The 17,781-nt window shown below is 56.4% G+C and overlaps 2 protein-coding genes across 2 annotated transcripts in view; both read right to left on the bottom strand.

The window, feature by feature from the left end:
* LOC139000270 (leukocyte-associated immunoglobulin-like receptor 2) overlaps positions 1-17,781 on the bottom strand; it is a 30,523-nt gene that overhangs the window by 6,608 nt on the left and 6,134 nt on the right. The window lies entirely within an intron of this gene.
* Positions 12,886-17,415, bottom strand: LOC139000128 (leukocyte-associated immunoglobulin-like receptor 1). The gene is made up of 4 exons (XM_070402413.1): positions 17,297-17,415; positions 16,831-16,866; positions 14,868-15,191; positions 12,886-13,618 (listed from the first exon to the last, which is right to left on the bottom strand). The coding sequence occupies exons 1-4, from the start codon at positions 17,328-17,330 to the stop codon at positions 13,527-13,529; spliced, it is 486 nt and encodes a 161-aa protein (XP_070258514.1). The 5' UTR covers positions 17,331-17,415; the 3' UTR covers positions 12,886-13,526.

Here is a 17,781-nt window from a genome sequence, read left to right as displayed (position 1 = left end):
GCACTGATAATGCCCAGCAGTGTCCTCACTCACCGCGGGGATGTGGAATCTGGCCTCTGTCCTCTGCAAACCATATTGAGGCTCACATATCTGATCAGGGTGTACAGGTCTTCCATCCTTCTCCAGGTAGAATGACTCAGCCCAAACTAGGGAACTGCACACGAAGGTCACAGGCCATCCCAGGGTGAGAAGAGGGCCTGGCTCGGCCCGGAGGGAGGGTTTGGGCAGGAGCCCTGGGAGGAAGCAGAGCAGGATCTCAGGTTCCATCAGGAGGAAATTGCCACACCCCACACCTCACACCTCCCGTGTTTTAAGTGTGTATGTCAATGATTTTTAACAAACTTGCAGAGTTGTGCAACCACCACCACAGGCAAATCTAGACCATCTCTTCGTCAAGAGACCACCCCTCTGTCGCCGCCATGTGACTGAGTACTCATCCCTCCAGTGACTTCCCCAGGTGACACAAGTCCTGGTGACATCATGGCTTTTCTCAGGGGGAGATGGAAGGAGTCAGAGCAGCCTGGGGCCCTGGGTAGGTCCTCCTCCCCATGGCCACTCTCTAGGGGGACAGACAGGGCTGGGAGGAAGGCAGAGGGTGAGGATGAGGAGGTGATTCATGGGGACAGGGACGCTAGAGTGGGAGATGGTGGGTATGACCTGGCTGGGTCTGACGGCAGCAGAGGGAGATTGTGGGGACCAATGGGGGCTGCAGGGCTCCATGGGGAGTCCAATGGGTTTGAGGGTATAGAACTATCCCAGACTTGTGCACAGAACATGAGTAGGTGAGGACGTGCCCTAACTCCAGGGCACGTCCTCTGAGCAGCACTCACTGAGGTTCCCTCTGCATTTCCCACCACCTTCTCAGCCCATGTCCACTTCCTTGTGATTGAGGCTCCTGAAACCCCAAGTGTCTAAAGTGGGCTGGGCTGGGGGGAGAGGGCTCTGTTCCTGAAACAGGAAGAAGGCATCCAAGTTATCCAATCCCCACAGAGGCAGGAGCTGACCGAGCCCCAGCACACATTCCCTCAGTCACTCATGCCCTCGTTCCTTCAGCCACACCTCAGCTCCCATCCCTCCCTTTACAGAAGCCTCCTTGTGCCACTGGTTCCACAGTCTCCTAAGACAGTGAGCGTCACAGGGTCAGGATCAACTGGTGGACATTCCAGGGCCTCAATATTGGGGGCCAACTCAGGGCTTGTGCTTCCACTCATGGGATGCCTTAGTCACAGTGGGATAAAGAGGAGAGAGGAGACACTCGGTGTTAAAGGAAGAATTTTCCCTCCCTCCCTCTCTCCCTCTCCAAGTCCTTGCTGGACCCTCAGTTCATCTCAGGGTCTGACCATACCAGGTCAGGTGCAGCCTCATCCAAAAATGCCCCAAAGCATGGACAAGCCCTGGTCAGGGACCCCATGGAGCACGGGACTTTCCCATGGAGGGTGGACACCGAGGACACATTGCCTGGGCCCCACAGAGCCTGGCCAGGGGAAAGGGCAGGGCAACACCATCCTGAGGGGAAGGACTCAGTCCGCTTGAAGGGTTCTGTCCCCACCTGGTGGCTGGAAGCTCAGGCCCCACCCAGCCCAGCAGGACAGCTCTGTGTCCCCTCTGATGCAGGACTCAGGGTCCAGGCCACCTTGGTGTCCAGATGGGACCTGACTCCAGGGTCCTGAGCCAGGGGTGAAGGCCGAGGGTCATGTGTGCTGAGGGAGGGGAGCCCCAAGGCTGGGGGTGAGCAGGAGGGCAGGGAGCCCAGGGACAGAGATGGGGCTGGGACAGGGTGCAGGGACCTGGGACCCACCTGAGGACGAAGCGGAGTCGTCCTCCTCTAACACCTGCAGCTGCAGGGGCTCACTGCGCTCAGACAAGCCGGACTGGGTGAGACAGAAGCAGCGGTAACTCCCTGCAGTGTCTTCACTCACCGCGGGGATGAGGAATATGGCTTCTGTCCCCTGTGAGCCATCTAGTGGCACACTGTCCTCATAATGGTGTACACGTCTTCCATCCTTCTCCAGGTGGCATACTTCCGCCTCAGCCGGGCCCCGGCACACGAAGGTCACAGGCTCTCCCCAGGGGATCACAGGACCTGGCTCGGCCCTGAGGGAGGGTTTGGGCAGGACCCCTGGGAGGAAGCAAAACAGGATCTCAGGCTCCATCATGAGGAAACCTCCATACCTTACACCTCCCGTGTCTTGAGCGTGCAGCTCAATGGTTCTTAGCAAATTTGCAGATCTGTGCAACCCTCACCACAGCCCAATTCTAGACCATTTGCACCATCCCTTCTCCAACAGACCACCCCTCCCCCCTCCAGGAAACTGAATTCTCATCACCCCAATGACTTCTTCATGTGACACTAGTTCTGGTGACATCGTGGGCTTTTCTCAGGAGACACAGGAGGTGTCAGAGCAGCCTGGGGCCCCGGGCATGTCTCCCTCCCCACAGTCACTCTCTAGGGGGGCAGACAGTACTGGGTGTGAGGCAGAGGGTGAGGATGAGCAGGTCACTCGGGGGACAGGGACGCTGGTGTGGAGAGGGTGGAAATGACCTGGCCGGGTCTGAAAGCAGCTGGGGAAGGTTGTGGGGAACAATGGGTGCTGCAGGGCCCCATGGGAAGTCTAATTTGTTTTGGGGTGGACACCAGCCCAGACCTGCTCCCAGGACCCCAGTGGGTGAGGACCCCAGACTCCTGGGCACATCCTCTGAGCAGCACTCACTCAGGTTCCCTCTGCATTTTCCACCTCCCTCTCAGCCCATTTCCTCTTCCTTGTGTTTGAGGCTCCTGAAACCCCAAGTGTCTAAACTGGGCTGGGCAGAGGAAGAGAGGGCTCCAGCCCTGAAACAGGAAGAAGAGATCCAAGTTACTCAATCCCTGATGGAGACAGAGCTGGCTGAGCCCCAGCACTCATTCCCTCCTTCCTTCAGCCACAGCTTAGCTCCCATCTCTCCCTTTACAGACGCCTCCTGGTGCCATTGGTTCCACAAATAGAAGAAACACAGGAGGATCCCTGCCCTCTTGGGGAAGGGTAGAGGGAGCACAGGGCTGAGGAGGGAGTGTGCAAACCACATCTACACGCTCTGATACTCGCCCAGGGCTTAGTGTGGGAGGCTCAAGGCGAGGGGGGCAGACCCAACCTCTCATCAGAGGCAGAGGGGAGAGTCTCTGAGCCGACACCAGAGGGTCAGCTGGGAAAGAGCCAAGCCAAGCACAGGAGCCCTTAGCCTGGGAAGATGCCATGGTACATCCGGCAAATAGCGTTTGTGAAAGTGAAAGACAGGATGGATTTCTGAAGGGAACAGCCAGAGGGTGTGAGAACAGACAGATCCAGAAAAACAGAGAGGCTGGGGGCTCATTCCAGCTGAAGATACACGAGGAGAGGGCTCTAAGGAAAAAAACAATGTTTTGCCTGAAGATGAAACTTGTGTGAAAAACTAAATTAAAAAAGGCAAACTCACCCTCCTGCATGTGGATCACCTGGCCCAGACAGAGCCCTGCAAGGGAAGCCCCAGTGAGACAGGTGCCCTCCTGCTCTAGTGGTGACGTTAAATGGAGTCAAGGACTGCATTTCCCACCGCCTCCAACCACCCTGGGCAGCATGGCTCCCATGGGGTAGCTCCCTCCCCTACAGCGGGTTCCAGACACTTTCCCAGGAGGCCTGCCCACCAGAGTACTCCCCCTGGCCGTGTTTGTGTCTGACCTGCCCCCCTCCCAGTGTCTAGAACAGCCTGGGACCCTCCCCTGAGCTGGGGCCCAGGTGACACAAAGGAAGCAGGGCCTGCAGGTTGAGTGGGCTCCCAGGCACTGGGTGGAGGTGGGGCCTGGGTGCCCCCACAGTCCCGCCCCTCTGCCCTGTGGCCCTCTCCCCCACGTTCTGACTCACCGAGGCCTAGGAGGGTGGTGAGATTCGGGTACATGAGCGGCAGCCTCACAAGGGCTTCTCTGCCCTTGTCCCGGGTGTGGCAGGCAGGGCACGGCCAGTCAGGAAGTGTGCAGGGGCCAGGTCACGAGCTCATATCCGTGGTCTGTCAGGAAGGGAGTGTGGCTGCTTCCAGACCCACGTTCTCCTATTTGGAGAACCTGAGAGGCCGTGGTTTCCGGGAGGCATTGCTAGTGAGATGTTTCCTAACCAGGCTGAGGCCGTGTTTAGATGAAAGACACACAGAAGCAATTCATCAGAGACGGACACAGACAGAAGGATGGATGGATGGATGCCACGTAGATACTCAGACACACAGATATATAGCAACACAGTAGATATGTAGATGCATAGATGGATATGGAGATAGTCACATAGACACTTAGAGACATAGATACATAGACAGATACTAACATACATAGATATATAGACACTTAGACACATAGAGTTGAACTGATTCTTAGTTACATAGATAGATGGATACATAGATATACAGATAGATCGATAAATAGATAATTAGATAGGTACATAGTTACATAGATAGATATATAGATACAATGATATAGATAGTGAGATGCATAGAAATGTAGATAGACAATAAAGGCTTATCAACTGGTCATCACAGGCTGATTATCCCCAAACACACATCTTTTTATGCAAATGCTTCAGTTTCTCACCTGCAAACAGGAAACTATAAAACTCTTCTGACACCTCCATGTTATTACTGGGAGAACACAGAGCTGAGGGGGGCACTAAAGGACTAAGCCTGCCCCTTCATGCTCTCCAGGGCAGGTGGCACCCAGCTCAGGCTCGATGCCCATGTCTCTGGGCCCCTCTGGGCCCTGTTGTGCCATGCAAGAATGGCCAAGGGTGAACCTGAGCAGGGGTGGTGAAGTATTGAAGAAAAGATAGACAAGAGTATACAGCGGGGGCTCGGTTGATCTCTCATGCCTGGATGAGGACCCAAAAGACCCAGCCTGCAAGCTGATGCTTTATTTTATAGTCTGATTAAAACAAGGGTAGATTAACATGTATACAAGTGTTCTTGTTTTGGCAATACTCGCTGCACCTCCCACAGACCATTAGCAACTTAGGAAGGAATTAGAGAGGGTTAAACGGTCAGGCTTAATTATGCTCGGAGAGCTCTGCCCTCCAGGCTGGGACTTGTTTGTAGCCCTGCCACAGGTCAGCCCAAAGCTTGACCCTAGAGCCGCTCCCTACATCTCCCCCTTTTTTGTTTTTAAGCTACTACAATAAAAGTAAACTTGAACATAACTCTGGCTATTAAAACAATAACAAAACAATGCCAATGCAACATAGCAATAAGAGAAAAACCAAACTACAGACATATTAACATTTTCAGCTACAAAATGAAAGTTATCTACTCAGAATCCTCAGATTTGGAGGAGCAAGAATTTACAGAAAACTGGCAGCTCACCAAAGCTCATCAGCACCTTGGTCCCTTGCATAGCCTTCATTTTCTTCTCTCACATTGCTATTATCGGGTCAACGACCAGTCTTTTCACCAAAGGGACAAGGAGCCTCTCTGGGTCTCCTGTACCTCCTCCAGCTGCCGGTGCAGCTTCTCCATCTCCTTGATGAGGAGGCCCCACAGCTGATGCAGGTTGGCCAGCCTCTGGGGGCTGGTCTCCCATTCAGGCTTCTGCTGTCAATGACAATGCTCTGGCTCCACCTAAAGATGCTGATGCCATCGATATGAAGTTGCTGTCTATGGGAGGCTGGTGCTTTTGGATTTCCTTCTGGAGGGTCAGATTTTTCTTTATACTCCTAAGATTTGGAAGGTCTTGTCTTCCCATGTTTTACACCAAGCTGCTACTAAAATTCACTCCTTGCCTTAATTTATGCTTTCTGCACGTGCTTCACTGGAGTGTCCTTTCACCTTGCAATTGTAGTTCCCGGATACTCAGGCCCCACGTTGGGTGCCACATGTGCCACACTAGTATGGACAAGGGTGAACCTGAAGAGGGGTGGTGAAGGATTGAAGAAAAGACAGACAAGAGAATACAGCTGGGGCTCTGTGGATCTCCCGTGCCTGGATGAGGACACAAAACACCCAGCCTGCAAGCTGATGCTTTATTTTATAGTCTGATTAAAACAAGGGTAGATGAACATATATACAAATGTTCTTGTTTTGGCAACACTTGCTGCACCTTCCACAGCCCATTAATTACTCAGGAAAGGATTAAGGAGGGCTACAGGGTCAGGCTTAATTATGCTAGGAGAGCTCTGCCCTCCAGGCTGCGACTTGTTTGTGGCCACAGGGCATCCCGAGGCTGAATCATAGAGCAACTCCGACACCAAGCATCATAACCCATGTGGATTATCTAGTACTTCAACAACAGAAGGGGCATCTGTGACTCTCTTGGGCTCCAGTGTGAGCCTCTGGGCCCTCGGGGAAGTCCCTGCTGTGGCCCTGGGGCCCCCTATCTCTCGAGGCTTCCTTGTCTTTATTCCTGTGGTCCCTGTGGGGACCTGCGCTGGCTGAGCCCAGCTTCCACCAGAATCGCCACCAGGATCAGCAAGAACACGCCTGCCAAGCCCAAGCGGATGCTGTTCTCCACCTTGTAATCCCGGGAGGCGGGGCCTGGAAGCAGAGGGCAGAGGTCACTGATAGGTGGACATGACCCCCCCACCCCCAGATCATGACCTATGATAGGCAAGAGTCACTGCCCAGGTGAGCCTGAGGAGGGGACATCCCAAGCTGAGGTGTGGGAGCCACCTGGGTGGGGGAGCAGAGGTCTCTAGGGGCTCCTTTGTAGGGGGTGGGAGCAGCACTGAGCCCAAGTTCCACTCCTCTGCACCACTCACCTGGCCCTTCACCACCCACAGCGCCTACACCTGGCCTCTTTCTGTGCACCTCCCAGCATAGGGGACATCCCCCACATGACCCAGAATGGGCATAGGAAAATGAGGATACTGGGTGGGGGCACCCTCTCTGCTTCCACTTGTTTGAGGGGCTGGCCACCCCTCTGAATGTCCCAGAACCCTCCATACATTAGCACAGGGCAGCTGGTCCTGGCCCATGGACACACAGGGTGGGAGCCCCCTGACCCAGCTAGAGGGTCACAGGGCCTGGACTCTGAGCTCACCTCACCCAGCCACTGAGCTACCCACAGTCCCTTGGGGCAGGGAGAGTCACATGGTCAGGATCAACTGCGTGGACACCCCCAGGTCTGGTGAGCGTGGGCCACCCCTGGGCATGTGCTCACAGCTCTGGGATGTCTGCCTCACAAAAGGATGAAGAGGAGAGAGAAGTCACTGAGTTTTCAAGGAAGGATTTTCCCTCCCTCCCACCCTCTCCCCCTCTCATGTCCTTGCTGGACCTTCAGTTCATCTCAGTGTCTGACCACACCAGACCAGGGGCAGCCTCATCCACAAATGCCCCAAAGCACTGTCCAGCTCTGGTTCGGGACCCTAGGGACCACATCACTTGCCCATGGAGGGTAGTCCCCAGGGTACATATTGCCTGGGCCCACAGAGCCTGGCCAGGGGAAAGGGCAGGGCAACACCATCCTGAGGGGAAGGACTCACAGCCCCTTGAAGGGGTCTGTCCCCACCTGCTGGCTGGAAGCTCAGGCCCCACCCAGCCCAGCAGGACATCTCTGTGTTTCCTCTGTAGTAGGGCTTAGGGTCCAGGCCACCATGGTGTCCAGATGAGACCAGAGTCCAGGGCCCTGAGCCATGGGTTAAGGCCGAGGGTCATGAGTGCAGAGGGAGGGGAGCCCCAGGGCTGGGGGTGAGCAGGAAGGCAGGGAGCCTGAGGACAGAGACGGGGCTGGGACAGGGAGCAGGACTCTGGGACCAACCTGAGGGCGGAGTGGAGTCCTCCTCTGTCACCTGCAGCTCCAGGGGCTCACTGCGCTCAGACCGGCCATACACATGTTGATAGAGGCAGGTATAATTCCCGGCAGTGTCTTCACTCACCGCGGAAATGTGGAATCTGGCCTCTGTCCTCTGCAAACCTTCTTGAGGCTCACTAATCTGATCAGGGTGTACAGGTCTTCCATCCTTCTCCAGGTGGAATGACTGAGCCCAAAGTAGGGAACTGCACACGAAGGTCACAGGCTGTCCCCGGGGGAGCAGAGGGCCGGGCTCGGCCCTGAGGGAGGGTTTGGGCAGGGGCCCTGGGAGGAAGCAGAGCAGGATCTCAGGTTCCATCATGAGGAAATTGCCACACCCCACACCTCCCATGTTTTAAGTGTGTATGTCAATGATTCTCACCAAACTTGCAGAGTTGTGCAACCACCACCACAGCCCAAATCTAGACCAATCGCACCATCCCTTCCTTAAGAGACCACCCCTCTACCCCCTCCAGGGGATGGAGTACTCATCCCTCCAGTGACTTCCCCAGGTGACACAAGTCCTGGTGACATCATGGCTTTTCTCAGGGGAACATGGGAGGAGTCAGAGGAGCCTGGGGCCCTGGGTAGGTCCCCCTCCCCATGGCCACTCTCTAGGGGGACAGACAGGGCTGGGAGGGAGGCAGAGGGTGAGGATAAGGAGGTAATTCATGGGGACAGGGACGCTAGAGTGGGAGATGGTGGGTATGACCTGGCTGGGTCTGACGGCAGCAGAGGGAGATTGTGGGGACCAATGGGGGCTGCAGGGCTCCATGGGAAGTCTAATGGGTTTGAGGGTGCAGTGCCAGCCCAGACCTGTGCAAACAACCAGGGTAGGTAAGAACCCCTAACTCCTGGGCAGGGCCCCTGAGCAGCACTAACTCAGGTTCCCTCTGCATTTCTGACCTTCCTCTCAGAACATTTCCTCTTCCTTGTTATTGAGGCTCCTGAAACCCCAAGTGTCTAAACTGGGCTGGGCAGGGGGAGACGGGGCTCTGGTCCTGAAACAGGAAGAAGGCATCCAAGGTACCCAATCCCCACAGAGGCAGAGCTGGCTGAGACCCAGCACTCATTCCCTTGGTCGCTCATTCCCTCATTCCTTCAGCCACAGCTTAGCTCCTGTCTCCCTTTACAGACTCCTCCTTGTGCCACTGGCTCCACAGCCTCCTAAGACAGTGAGGGTTACAGGGTCAGGATCAACTGGTGGACACCCCCAGGCCTCAATGTTGGGGGCCCCCTCAGGGCTTGTGCTCCCACCCATGGAATGTCTGAGTCACCCCAGGATAAAGAGAGAGGAGAGAAGAATTTTTCCTCCCTCCTTCCCTCCCTCCCTCCCTCCCTCCCTCCTTCCCTTTCTCTCTCCCTCCCTCCTTCCCTCCCTCCCTCCCTCTCCTTGTCCTTGCTGGACCTGACTCCAGTTCATCTCAGAGTCTGACCACAGCAGGCCAGGGGCAGCCTCATCCAAAAATGCCCCAAAGCACCGTCCCACCCTGGTCATGGCCCCATGGACCATGGCACTTGCCCATGGAGGGTGGATTCTGGGGGACACATTGCCTGGGCCCACAGAGCCTGGCCAAGGGAAAGGGCAGCTCAAAGGCTGGCAGTTACACCCACAGCCCCTTTCCTATGTCTGCGTCTGCCGGTCTTTGTCATCCAGTCTGCAGGCACACGCCATGGCCGGAGCCTGGCAGCCATCTCGCATCAGGAGGTCCCGTTAGAGCTGGTGCCCAAGCCCTCCAGCTGTGGAGCAGAATGAGGGAGCTGCCTCCATGAGGTCCCTCTGGGGAGGGGCGCATGCTGTGTCTGGCACAACCCCACAGAGCCAGCCTCTCTGCGAGCGAGACCAAATAGCGGCTGAAATGTTGTCTGTCGTGTGCAGCGATGTTGGGGGGTAACGTGGGGGGAAGAGAAAGGACTAGACCCCAGGCAGACCTGTGATGCGCGCCCACAGGTGTGAAGAGAGAGCATGCTGAGGAGATCCCGGCCCCTCTGAGCTGAGATGTGAGGGACACGCAGGAAGCAGGTCAGCTGAGTGGTCAGGGGAGACCGGGGCGTGGGTAGGGGAGACGGTCCTGAGTGCGGGGTGAGCACAGCGTGTGTGTGAAGGGGAAAGAAAACCAACGGTTCTGGAGATGAGGGAGGCAGACAGAGCAGGGCGGGCTGTGGCTGAAGGAGACAAGGCCACAGAAAATGCAGTGAGAAGGGATCTGATGTGACCTCAATTCAACCAGTGAAGGGTTTTGGGTGGGAAGTCCAGTCATCAGATTGGATTTTTCTAAATTCACCCACAAGAGAGGAGACGGGGTGGAGCAGGTATGGGGTGGGGGGAGGCCCCTGGAAGGCCCACAAGCTGACATGGAAGTGAGAGCCCGGCTGGGACATGGGTTCACATGAGGACATGGGAGGACATGGGTGACACCACAGGGTGTAGATTGCAGTAACACGGGAAGGGGGAGGGGAGGGCGTCAGGATGACTGTGGCATCCAGTCCTGGACTGAGGCCCGTCTCTGAGGACACAGGAGGCAGGGGATGGGGAGTCAGGTGAGAGGGGGTGAGAATCAGGGTCCAGTTTTGCATTTCCTGGATCTCAGGCGTCAGGAAATCAGTGCTGATGTCCAGGGGGTGTGGGCAGCTGTCAGGAGTCTTAGGAGGCACTTTTGTTGGTGCCACTTGGGGTTGCATCCCCCCAGAAATCCACAGGACGCCCGTGGGGTGGGGGTGGGGGGATGAGGGGTGGAGCAGGAGTGACTCACCCTCCTGCGTGTGGATCACCTGGCCCAGGCAGAGCCCTGCAAGGGAAGCCCCAGTGAGACAGGTGCCCAGCGCCAGGCTGATGTCCTTAAACGGGGTCAAGGACTGCATCTCCCACCGCCTCCAACCCCCCTCATCAGCATGGCTCCCATGGGGTAGTTCCCTCCCCTATAGCAGGTTCCAGACAGGTTCCCAGGAGGCGTCCCCACCAGAGCCCCCTCTGGCCGTGTTTGTGTCTGACCTGTTCCCTTCCCAGGGTCTAGAACAGCCAGGTCCCTCCACTGGAGCTGGGGCCCAGGTGACACAAAGGAAGCAGGGCCAGCAGGCTGAGTGGGCTCCCAGGGGCTGGGCGGAGGTGGGGCCTGGGTGCCCCCCACAGTCCCGCCCCCCTGCGTTCTGACTCACCCAGGCCCAGGAGGGTGGTGAGATGGGGGTTCATGAGCGCCAGCCTCTCAACCGTTCTCTGCCCTTGTGCCCGATGAGGCAAGCCCGGGCTGGGCCAGTCAGGAAGTGTGCTGGGGCCAGGTCAGGGGCTCATTTCCGTGGTCTGCCAGGAAGGGAGTGTGGCGGCTCCCAGACCCACGTTCCCCAATTTGGAGAACCTGAGAGGGCGTGGTTTCTGAGAGGCATAGCTGGTGAGATGTTTCGTAACCAGGCGGAGGCCATGCCCAGATGAAAGCCACATACAAGTAATTCATCATTCACAGACACAGACGACAGAAGGATGGATGGATGACGCATAGATACTCAGGCACATAGATATATAGCAACACAGATACACAAAGGGATATTGACATAGGTAGATCCATAGATGCATTGATGGATATCGAGATAGTCACATAGACACTTAGAGACATCGATACATAGATAGATACTAACATGCATGGATATATAGATGCTTAGACACATAGAGTTGAATTGATAGTTACATAGATGGATTCATAGATACATAGATAGTTACATATATAGATGGATACATAGATAAATACAAGTTACATAGATAGATGGATACAATGGTAGAATCATAGAAACGTGGATAGACAATACAACATGGAAACTTCTTGGCTGGTCATCTGGTCCTCACAGCCTGACTCTCCCCAAAAACACATTTCCTCATGCAAATGCTTCAGTTTCTCACCTACAAATGGAAAACCATAAAACTCGTCTGACACCTCCATGTTATTCCAGGGAGAGCACAGAGCAGAGGGGGACACTGGAAGGACTCAGCCTGCCCCCCACCTCATGCTCTGCACAGCAGGCAGCATCCAGCTCAGGCTCCATACCCATGTCTCTAGGCCCCTCTGGGCCCTGTAAACCAGGACTGCAAACTGCACCCTCCCCCGCCTCCCAGCTGCCTCTGGCTATTTCTAAACTGAAAGCCCTTGAGTCTATAGAAGTAAATGCAATAAAGAAAGAGTCAAGTTGGTGGGCGGGGCTTCTGGGAAGGTTGAGTATGCACAGAAGGGTCTTGGCTGGTGATTGGATTCCCTTCCAGATGCTGATAGGCCTTCGTGCATCCATTTAGGGCACAGAACACAGACACTGTGACTAGGGAAGGTGGTCGCATAGCCTCCCCCCTCACAACACTGAGGTGCATCCTTGTGACCTCCCAGGGGAGGGGTCCCCCAGGAGGAGGAGACAGAGGAGAGTCAGGACCTGGAGGGAAAGGCCTGAGACCCCTCAGCTCCCAGCCCAGGGAGGGCTGCAGAGGCTGCAGCCCCAGGCCGGCCCCAGGCAGAGCTGGGCCATCAGGAGGGCAAAGGAAGGGGAGCAGAGGATGGGGAACTTCTCTGATAGTGTCAACAATACAGACAAGATCAGCAGAAGGGGGGAAATGTGAACTATTCAGTGCCATTTCATACATTCACCATCTTGTGCAACCATTGCTTCTACCTTGTTCCAAATTATGTTCGTCACCCCCAAACCCCCAAAGAAATGGTGTACCCACTGTATGCATGCAGGTCTGTCACAGGCACAGGACCAAGAGGACGTGTATATACAGAGAGATGTATGTAGCAGGATTGGCTCACACAATCCAGGAGTCTGGCAAGTGCAAAATCTGCAGGGAGGGCTGGTGGCTGGAGACCAGGGGAGCTGCTATTGAAGCTCAAGCCCCAGGGAGCCTGCCCGCAGCATCCAGGGTCAGTCCCGTTCTCTTCAGCCCATGTGAGGAGGCCTACCCACCTGTTGGAGGGCAGTTTGGTTCCCTCCCATGTCTTAGAGGCCCTGGGTGGCTGGGCTGAGGATCATGGTGATACATGGAACAGCGAGCTGAGATTTATTCCTCGCCCCCCCAACCCCCCGCCCCAGATTGCATCTAATGACCCTGAACAATGAAATCTTGCACCACATGATTGACGCAAAAGCATGGAAACTTTATTGCAAGCAGATTGAGACTCCCACATGGGAAGAGGCTCAGTCATGGTGGCCAATGAAGCCTGTGGTCTAGGGGTGTATATTTGCTAGAAACCTGCTCTCTATCTCCCCCTGTGGCCACCTGATGGATTCTCTCAATTGTTCTTGCCCAGAAGCACAACTGAACCTTCCTGGTTCCTATGCCTCAGCTCACCTTCATGTTGCAGCCCCTTCCTAGTTTCATGTGTCTCCCCTCCGAGTCTAAAATCATCCTCTTATTTCTGTGCGGTTGGCTTCCGTGGTCAGGCTGGCTCACGTGGCCGTGTCTGCCCTGCCTTCCTTCCACCTGCCTTTGTTTCCCCTGGAGAACTGCCCTTTCTGTCTGCCTGTCAATCAAGATGACTCCTCTCAAAGGTCCTGGGAAGATAAGGGGTTGAGGCCAAGCATCCGAACCCACGTGGGCCTGGGTTCTCTTGTCCTTGAACAACAGCGGGCACTGCTCTGGGAGCTCCCAGCTGGGTGTCTCGGGGGTGTCGGGGAGGCAACGCTGGGTGCTCCGTGCTGGGGTCCTGGGGTCCCCTCTCTCAAGGGGGTTCCCTTGTGTATATTCCTGTGGTCCCTGTGGGGCCCTGCGCTGGCTGAGCCCAGCTTACACCAGAATCACCACCAGGATCAGCAAGACCACGCCCGCCAGGCCCAAGCGGAAGCTGTTCTCCACCGTGTAATCCCGGGAGGTGTGGCCTGGAAGCAGAGGGCAGGGGTCACTGATGAGTGGACATAACCCAGTCAGATTTTGACCTAGGAGGCAGAAGCCCACTGCCCAGGTGAGCCCGAGGAGGGGACACCCCAGGTAGAGGTACCCCCGCCCCCCACCCCAGTCCAGGCTCTGGAAGGGGGAGCAGAGGTCTCCAGGGGCTCCTGTGAATGGGGTGGGGTAAGCGCTGAGCCCAACTTCCTCTCTGTCTGCCCCACTCACCTGGTCCTTCCGCTCCCACAGCGCCCTCACCTGGCCTCTTTCTCTGCACCTCTCAGTAGAGAGAACGCTCCGACACCCCCCAGTAAGGGCACAGGGAGACGGGGTACCCCGGTTGGCACACTCTCTGCTTCCACTTGTCTGCGGGGCTGGCCACCCCTCAGAACATCCCACCACCCTCCCTACATTAACACAGGGCAGCTGGTCCTGGCCCATGGACACACAGGGTGGGAGCCCCCTGACCTGGCCACAGGGTCACAGGGCCTGGACTCTGAGCTCACCTCACCCGGCCACTGTGCCACCCACAGTCCCTCAGGGCAGGGAGGGTCACAGGGTCAGAATTAACTGTGTGGACATCCCCAGGCCTGGTGGATGGGGGCCACCCCTGGGCATGTGCTCCCACCCATGGGATTTCTGAGTCACAGCAGGATAAGGAGAGGAGAGAAGACACTCAGCTTTCAAGGAAGGATTGTCCCTCCCTCCCTCCCTCGCTCCCTCCCTTCCTCTCCATGTCCTTGCTGGACCCTGATACCAGTTCATCTCAGTGTCTGACCACACCAGACCAGGGGCAGCCTCATCCAAAAATTGCCCAAAGCACTGCTCAACCCTGGTCAGGGACCCTATGGAGCACGGGCCTTGCCCATGGAGGGTGGATCCCATGGGAAACATTGCCTGGGCCCACAGAGCCTGGCCAGGGTTTGAAAGGGCAGGGCAACCACCATCCTGAGGGGAAGGATTCGGGCCCCTTGAAGGGGTCTGTCCCCACCTGGTGGCTGGAAGCTCAGGCCCCACCGAGCCCAGCAGGACAGCTCACTGTGTCCCCTCTGATGCAGGGCTCAGGGTCCAGGCCACCAGGGTGTCCAGATGAGACCAGAGTCCAGGGCCCCGAGCTAAGGGTGAAGGCTGAGGGTCAGGTGTGCTGAGGGAGGGGAGCCCCAAGGCTGGGGGTGAGCAGGAGGACTGGGAGCCCGAGGACAGAGATGTGGCTGGGACAGGGTGCAGGGCCCTAGGACCCACCTGCGGTTAGAGTGGAGAAGTCTTCCTCTGTCACCTTCAGCTCCAGGGGCTCACTGGGCTGAGATGGCCTCTCATCCACCTGTTCATAGAGGCAGCGGTAACTCCCTGCAGTCACATCACTCACCACGGGGATGTGGAATCTGGCCTCTGTCACAGGCGAACCATCTTGAGACACACCTTTGTGATAATAGAAGACCCGTCTTCCTTCCTTCTCCAGGTGGTAGAACTCAGCCCAAGCTGGGCCCTGGCACACGAAGGTCACAGGCCGTCCCCGGGGGACCACAGGGCCTGGCTGGACCCTGAGGGAGGGTTTGGCCAGGGCCTCTGGAAGCAAGCAGAGCAGGATCTCAGGCTCCATGATGAGGAAATCTCCACACCTCACACCTCCCGTGTTTTAAGCGTGCAGCTCAGTGGTTCTTAGCAAACTCACAGAGCTGTGCAATCCTCACCACAGCCCAATTCTAGACCATGTGCACCATCCCTTCCCCAAGAGACCACCCATCTACCCCCTCCAGGGACTCAGTTCTCATCACTCCAATGACTTCTCCACGTGACACAAGTTCTGGAGACATCATGGGCTTTTCTCAGGGGGACATGGGAGGAGTCAGAGCAGCCTGGTGACCCAGGCACATCCCCCTCCCCATGGCTGCTCTCCAGGGGGGCAGACAGGGCTGGGAGGGAGGCAGAGGGTGAGGATGAGCAGGTCCCTCGGGGGACAGGGACGCTGGAGTGGGAGAGGGTGGGAATGACCTGGCTGGGTCTGCGGGCGGCTGGGGGACATTGTGGGGTCCACAGTGGCCTCTAAGGCCCCACGGAAAGGATAGTGGCTGTGGGGGGAGGGGAAACCAGCTGAGACCTACTCACAGAACCCCCCGTGCATGAGGTCCCCCGACTCCTAGCATGTCCTCTGAGCAGCACTCACTCAGGTTCCCTCTGCATTTCCCACCACCCTCTCAGCCCATTTCCTTTTCCTTGTGATTGAGTCTCCGGAAATCCCAAGTGTCTAAACTGGGCTGGGCAGGGGAAGAGAGGGCTCTAACCCTGAAAGAGGAAGAAGGCATCCCAGTTACCCAATCCCCATAGAGGCGGAGCTGGCCGAGTCCCAGAACTCATTCCCTTGGTCAGTTGTCCCCTCCTTCCTTCAGCCACAGCTCAGCTCCCATCTCTCCCTTTACAGACGCCTCCTTGTGCCATTGGCTCCACAAATAGGAGAAACACAGGAAGGTCCCTGCCTTCTTGGGGGAAGGGTAGAGGGAGCACAGGGTGATGGGGAGTGTGCAGACCACAGCCATGCGCTGTGATACTCGCCCAGGGCTGAGTGTGGGAGGCTCAGGGTGAGTGTGGGAGGCTCAGGGCTGAGTGTGGAGGCTCAGGGTGAGTGTGGGAGGCTCAGGGCTGAGTGTTGGAAGCTCAGGGCTGAGTGTGGGAGGCTCAGGGCTGAGTGTGGGAGGCTCAGGGTGAGTGTGGGAGGCTCAGGGCTGAGTGTAGGAGGCTCAGGGTGAGTGTGGGAGGCTCAGGGCTGAGTGTGGGAGGCTCAGGGCTGAGTGTGGGAGGCTCAGGGCTGAGTGTGGGAGGCTCAGGGTGAGTGTGGGAAGCTCATGGGTGAATGTGGGAGGCTTAGGGCGAGGGGTGCAGAGCTCACCTCTCATCAGAGGCAGAGAGGGGAGGCCCTGAGCTGAGACCAGAGGGTCAGGTGGGAGTGAGCCAAGCCCAGCACAGGAGCCCTCAGCCTGGAAGGCAGTCGTGGTAGAGAGAGAACATGGTGTTTGTGAAAGTGAAAGAAAGGGTGGGTTTTTTAAAGTAACTTAGCCAGAGGGCATGAGAACAGATAAATCCAGCCAAAGAGGGAGGCTGGGGGCTCATTCCAGCTGAAGATACACCTGGAGTGGACTCTAAGGAAAATCAATGATTTGCCTGAAAATGAAACTTGCATGAAAAACTCAATTTAAAAAGGCGGACTCACCCTCCTGCATGTGGATCGTCTGGACCAGGCAGAGCACTGCAAGGGAAGGTCTGGTGAGAACAATGCCCCGATCTCGGTCCTCCTTGGGCTGCAATCAGGAGGCCTTCCTGGAGGCAGTGGACTCAGCCCCGAGAATATCCCGGGCTCCTTCCTCAGCATTCCCTCTGAGCACAATTCTACTTCCTGCTCTGAGTTTCCCGACAAACTCGCACCCCCACCCTCTTTCAATCAGGCCCTCAGTCAGAACTTGTCCCACACCCAGGCACCTGCTTCTAAGACTGACCCTCCCGTGGTTACACTTAGGTCTGGGCCAGAGCTGTGGGGCCAGGCTCCCAGGAGGGACCATAAATCTCCTGGGGCTAGAGTCAGACAGAGCAGGGATGGCGACACCTCCCTCAGCTCCCCCCCCCCCCCCGCCCTGCCCCAGCTCTGTCCCTGTAATGCGGTCCCTCCATCCAGGACTCACCAAGGCCCAGGAGGGTGGAGGGCCGGGGGCTCATGGCCAGCCTCTCCCAGTATTCTCTGTCCTTGTCCACATGGAAGAAGCTGAGTCTGTCTGGGTGACGGAGGACAGGGTCCCGAAGGTCAGTAAGTGCAGGACTGGATCACAAGGGCCGAGTCATGTGCCTCATTTCCGTGGTTTCTCATGAAGGGAGGCGGGTGCTCCTAGCCCCAAACCTAGTTTCCCCTTTTTGGGTCCAGAGAGGCCTTGGTGAAACTCTATGAAAAATTAAATTTCTAATTTGTTCACACACCAATTTCTAGCGATATATGTCCTATCCAGGCTCAACCTCCGACCAGATGAAACCTACATGGTGTTAATTCACCAGTGATAGATAAATATAGATAGATATAGATATAGATATAGATATAGATATAGATATAGATATAGATAGATAGGTCCTAGATAACTGGATAGTGAGATACATAGATGTATATGTTGTTACACAG

Source organism: Myotis yumanensis, unplaced genomic scaffold (genome assembly GCF_028538775.1).
Source record: "Myotis yumanensis isolate MYYU_CA2020_CCGP unplaced genomic scaffold, mMyoYum1.0.hap1 SCAF_23, whole genome shotgun sequence".
Lineage (NCBI taxonomy): Eukaryota > Metazoa > Chordata > Mammalia > Chiroptera > Vespertilionidae > Myotis > Myotis yumanensis.
The sequence above is the reverse complement of the archived record's forward strand: the minus strand, read 5'-3'. Positions and strand labels throughout refer to the sequence as shown.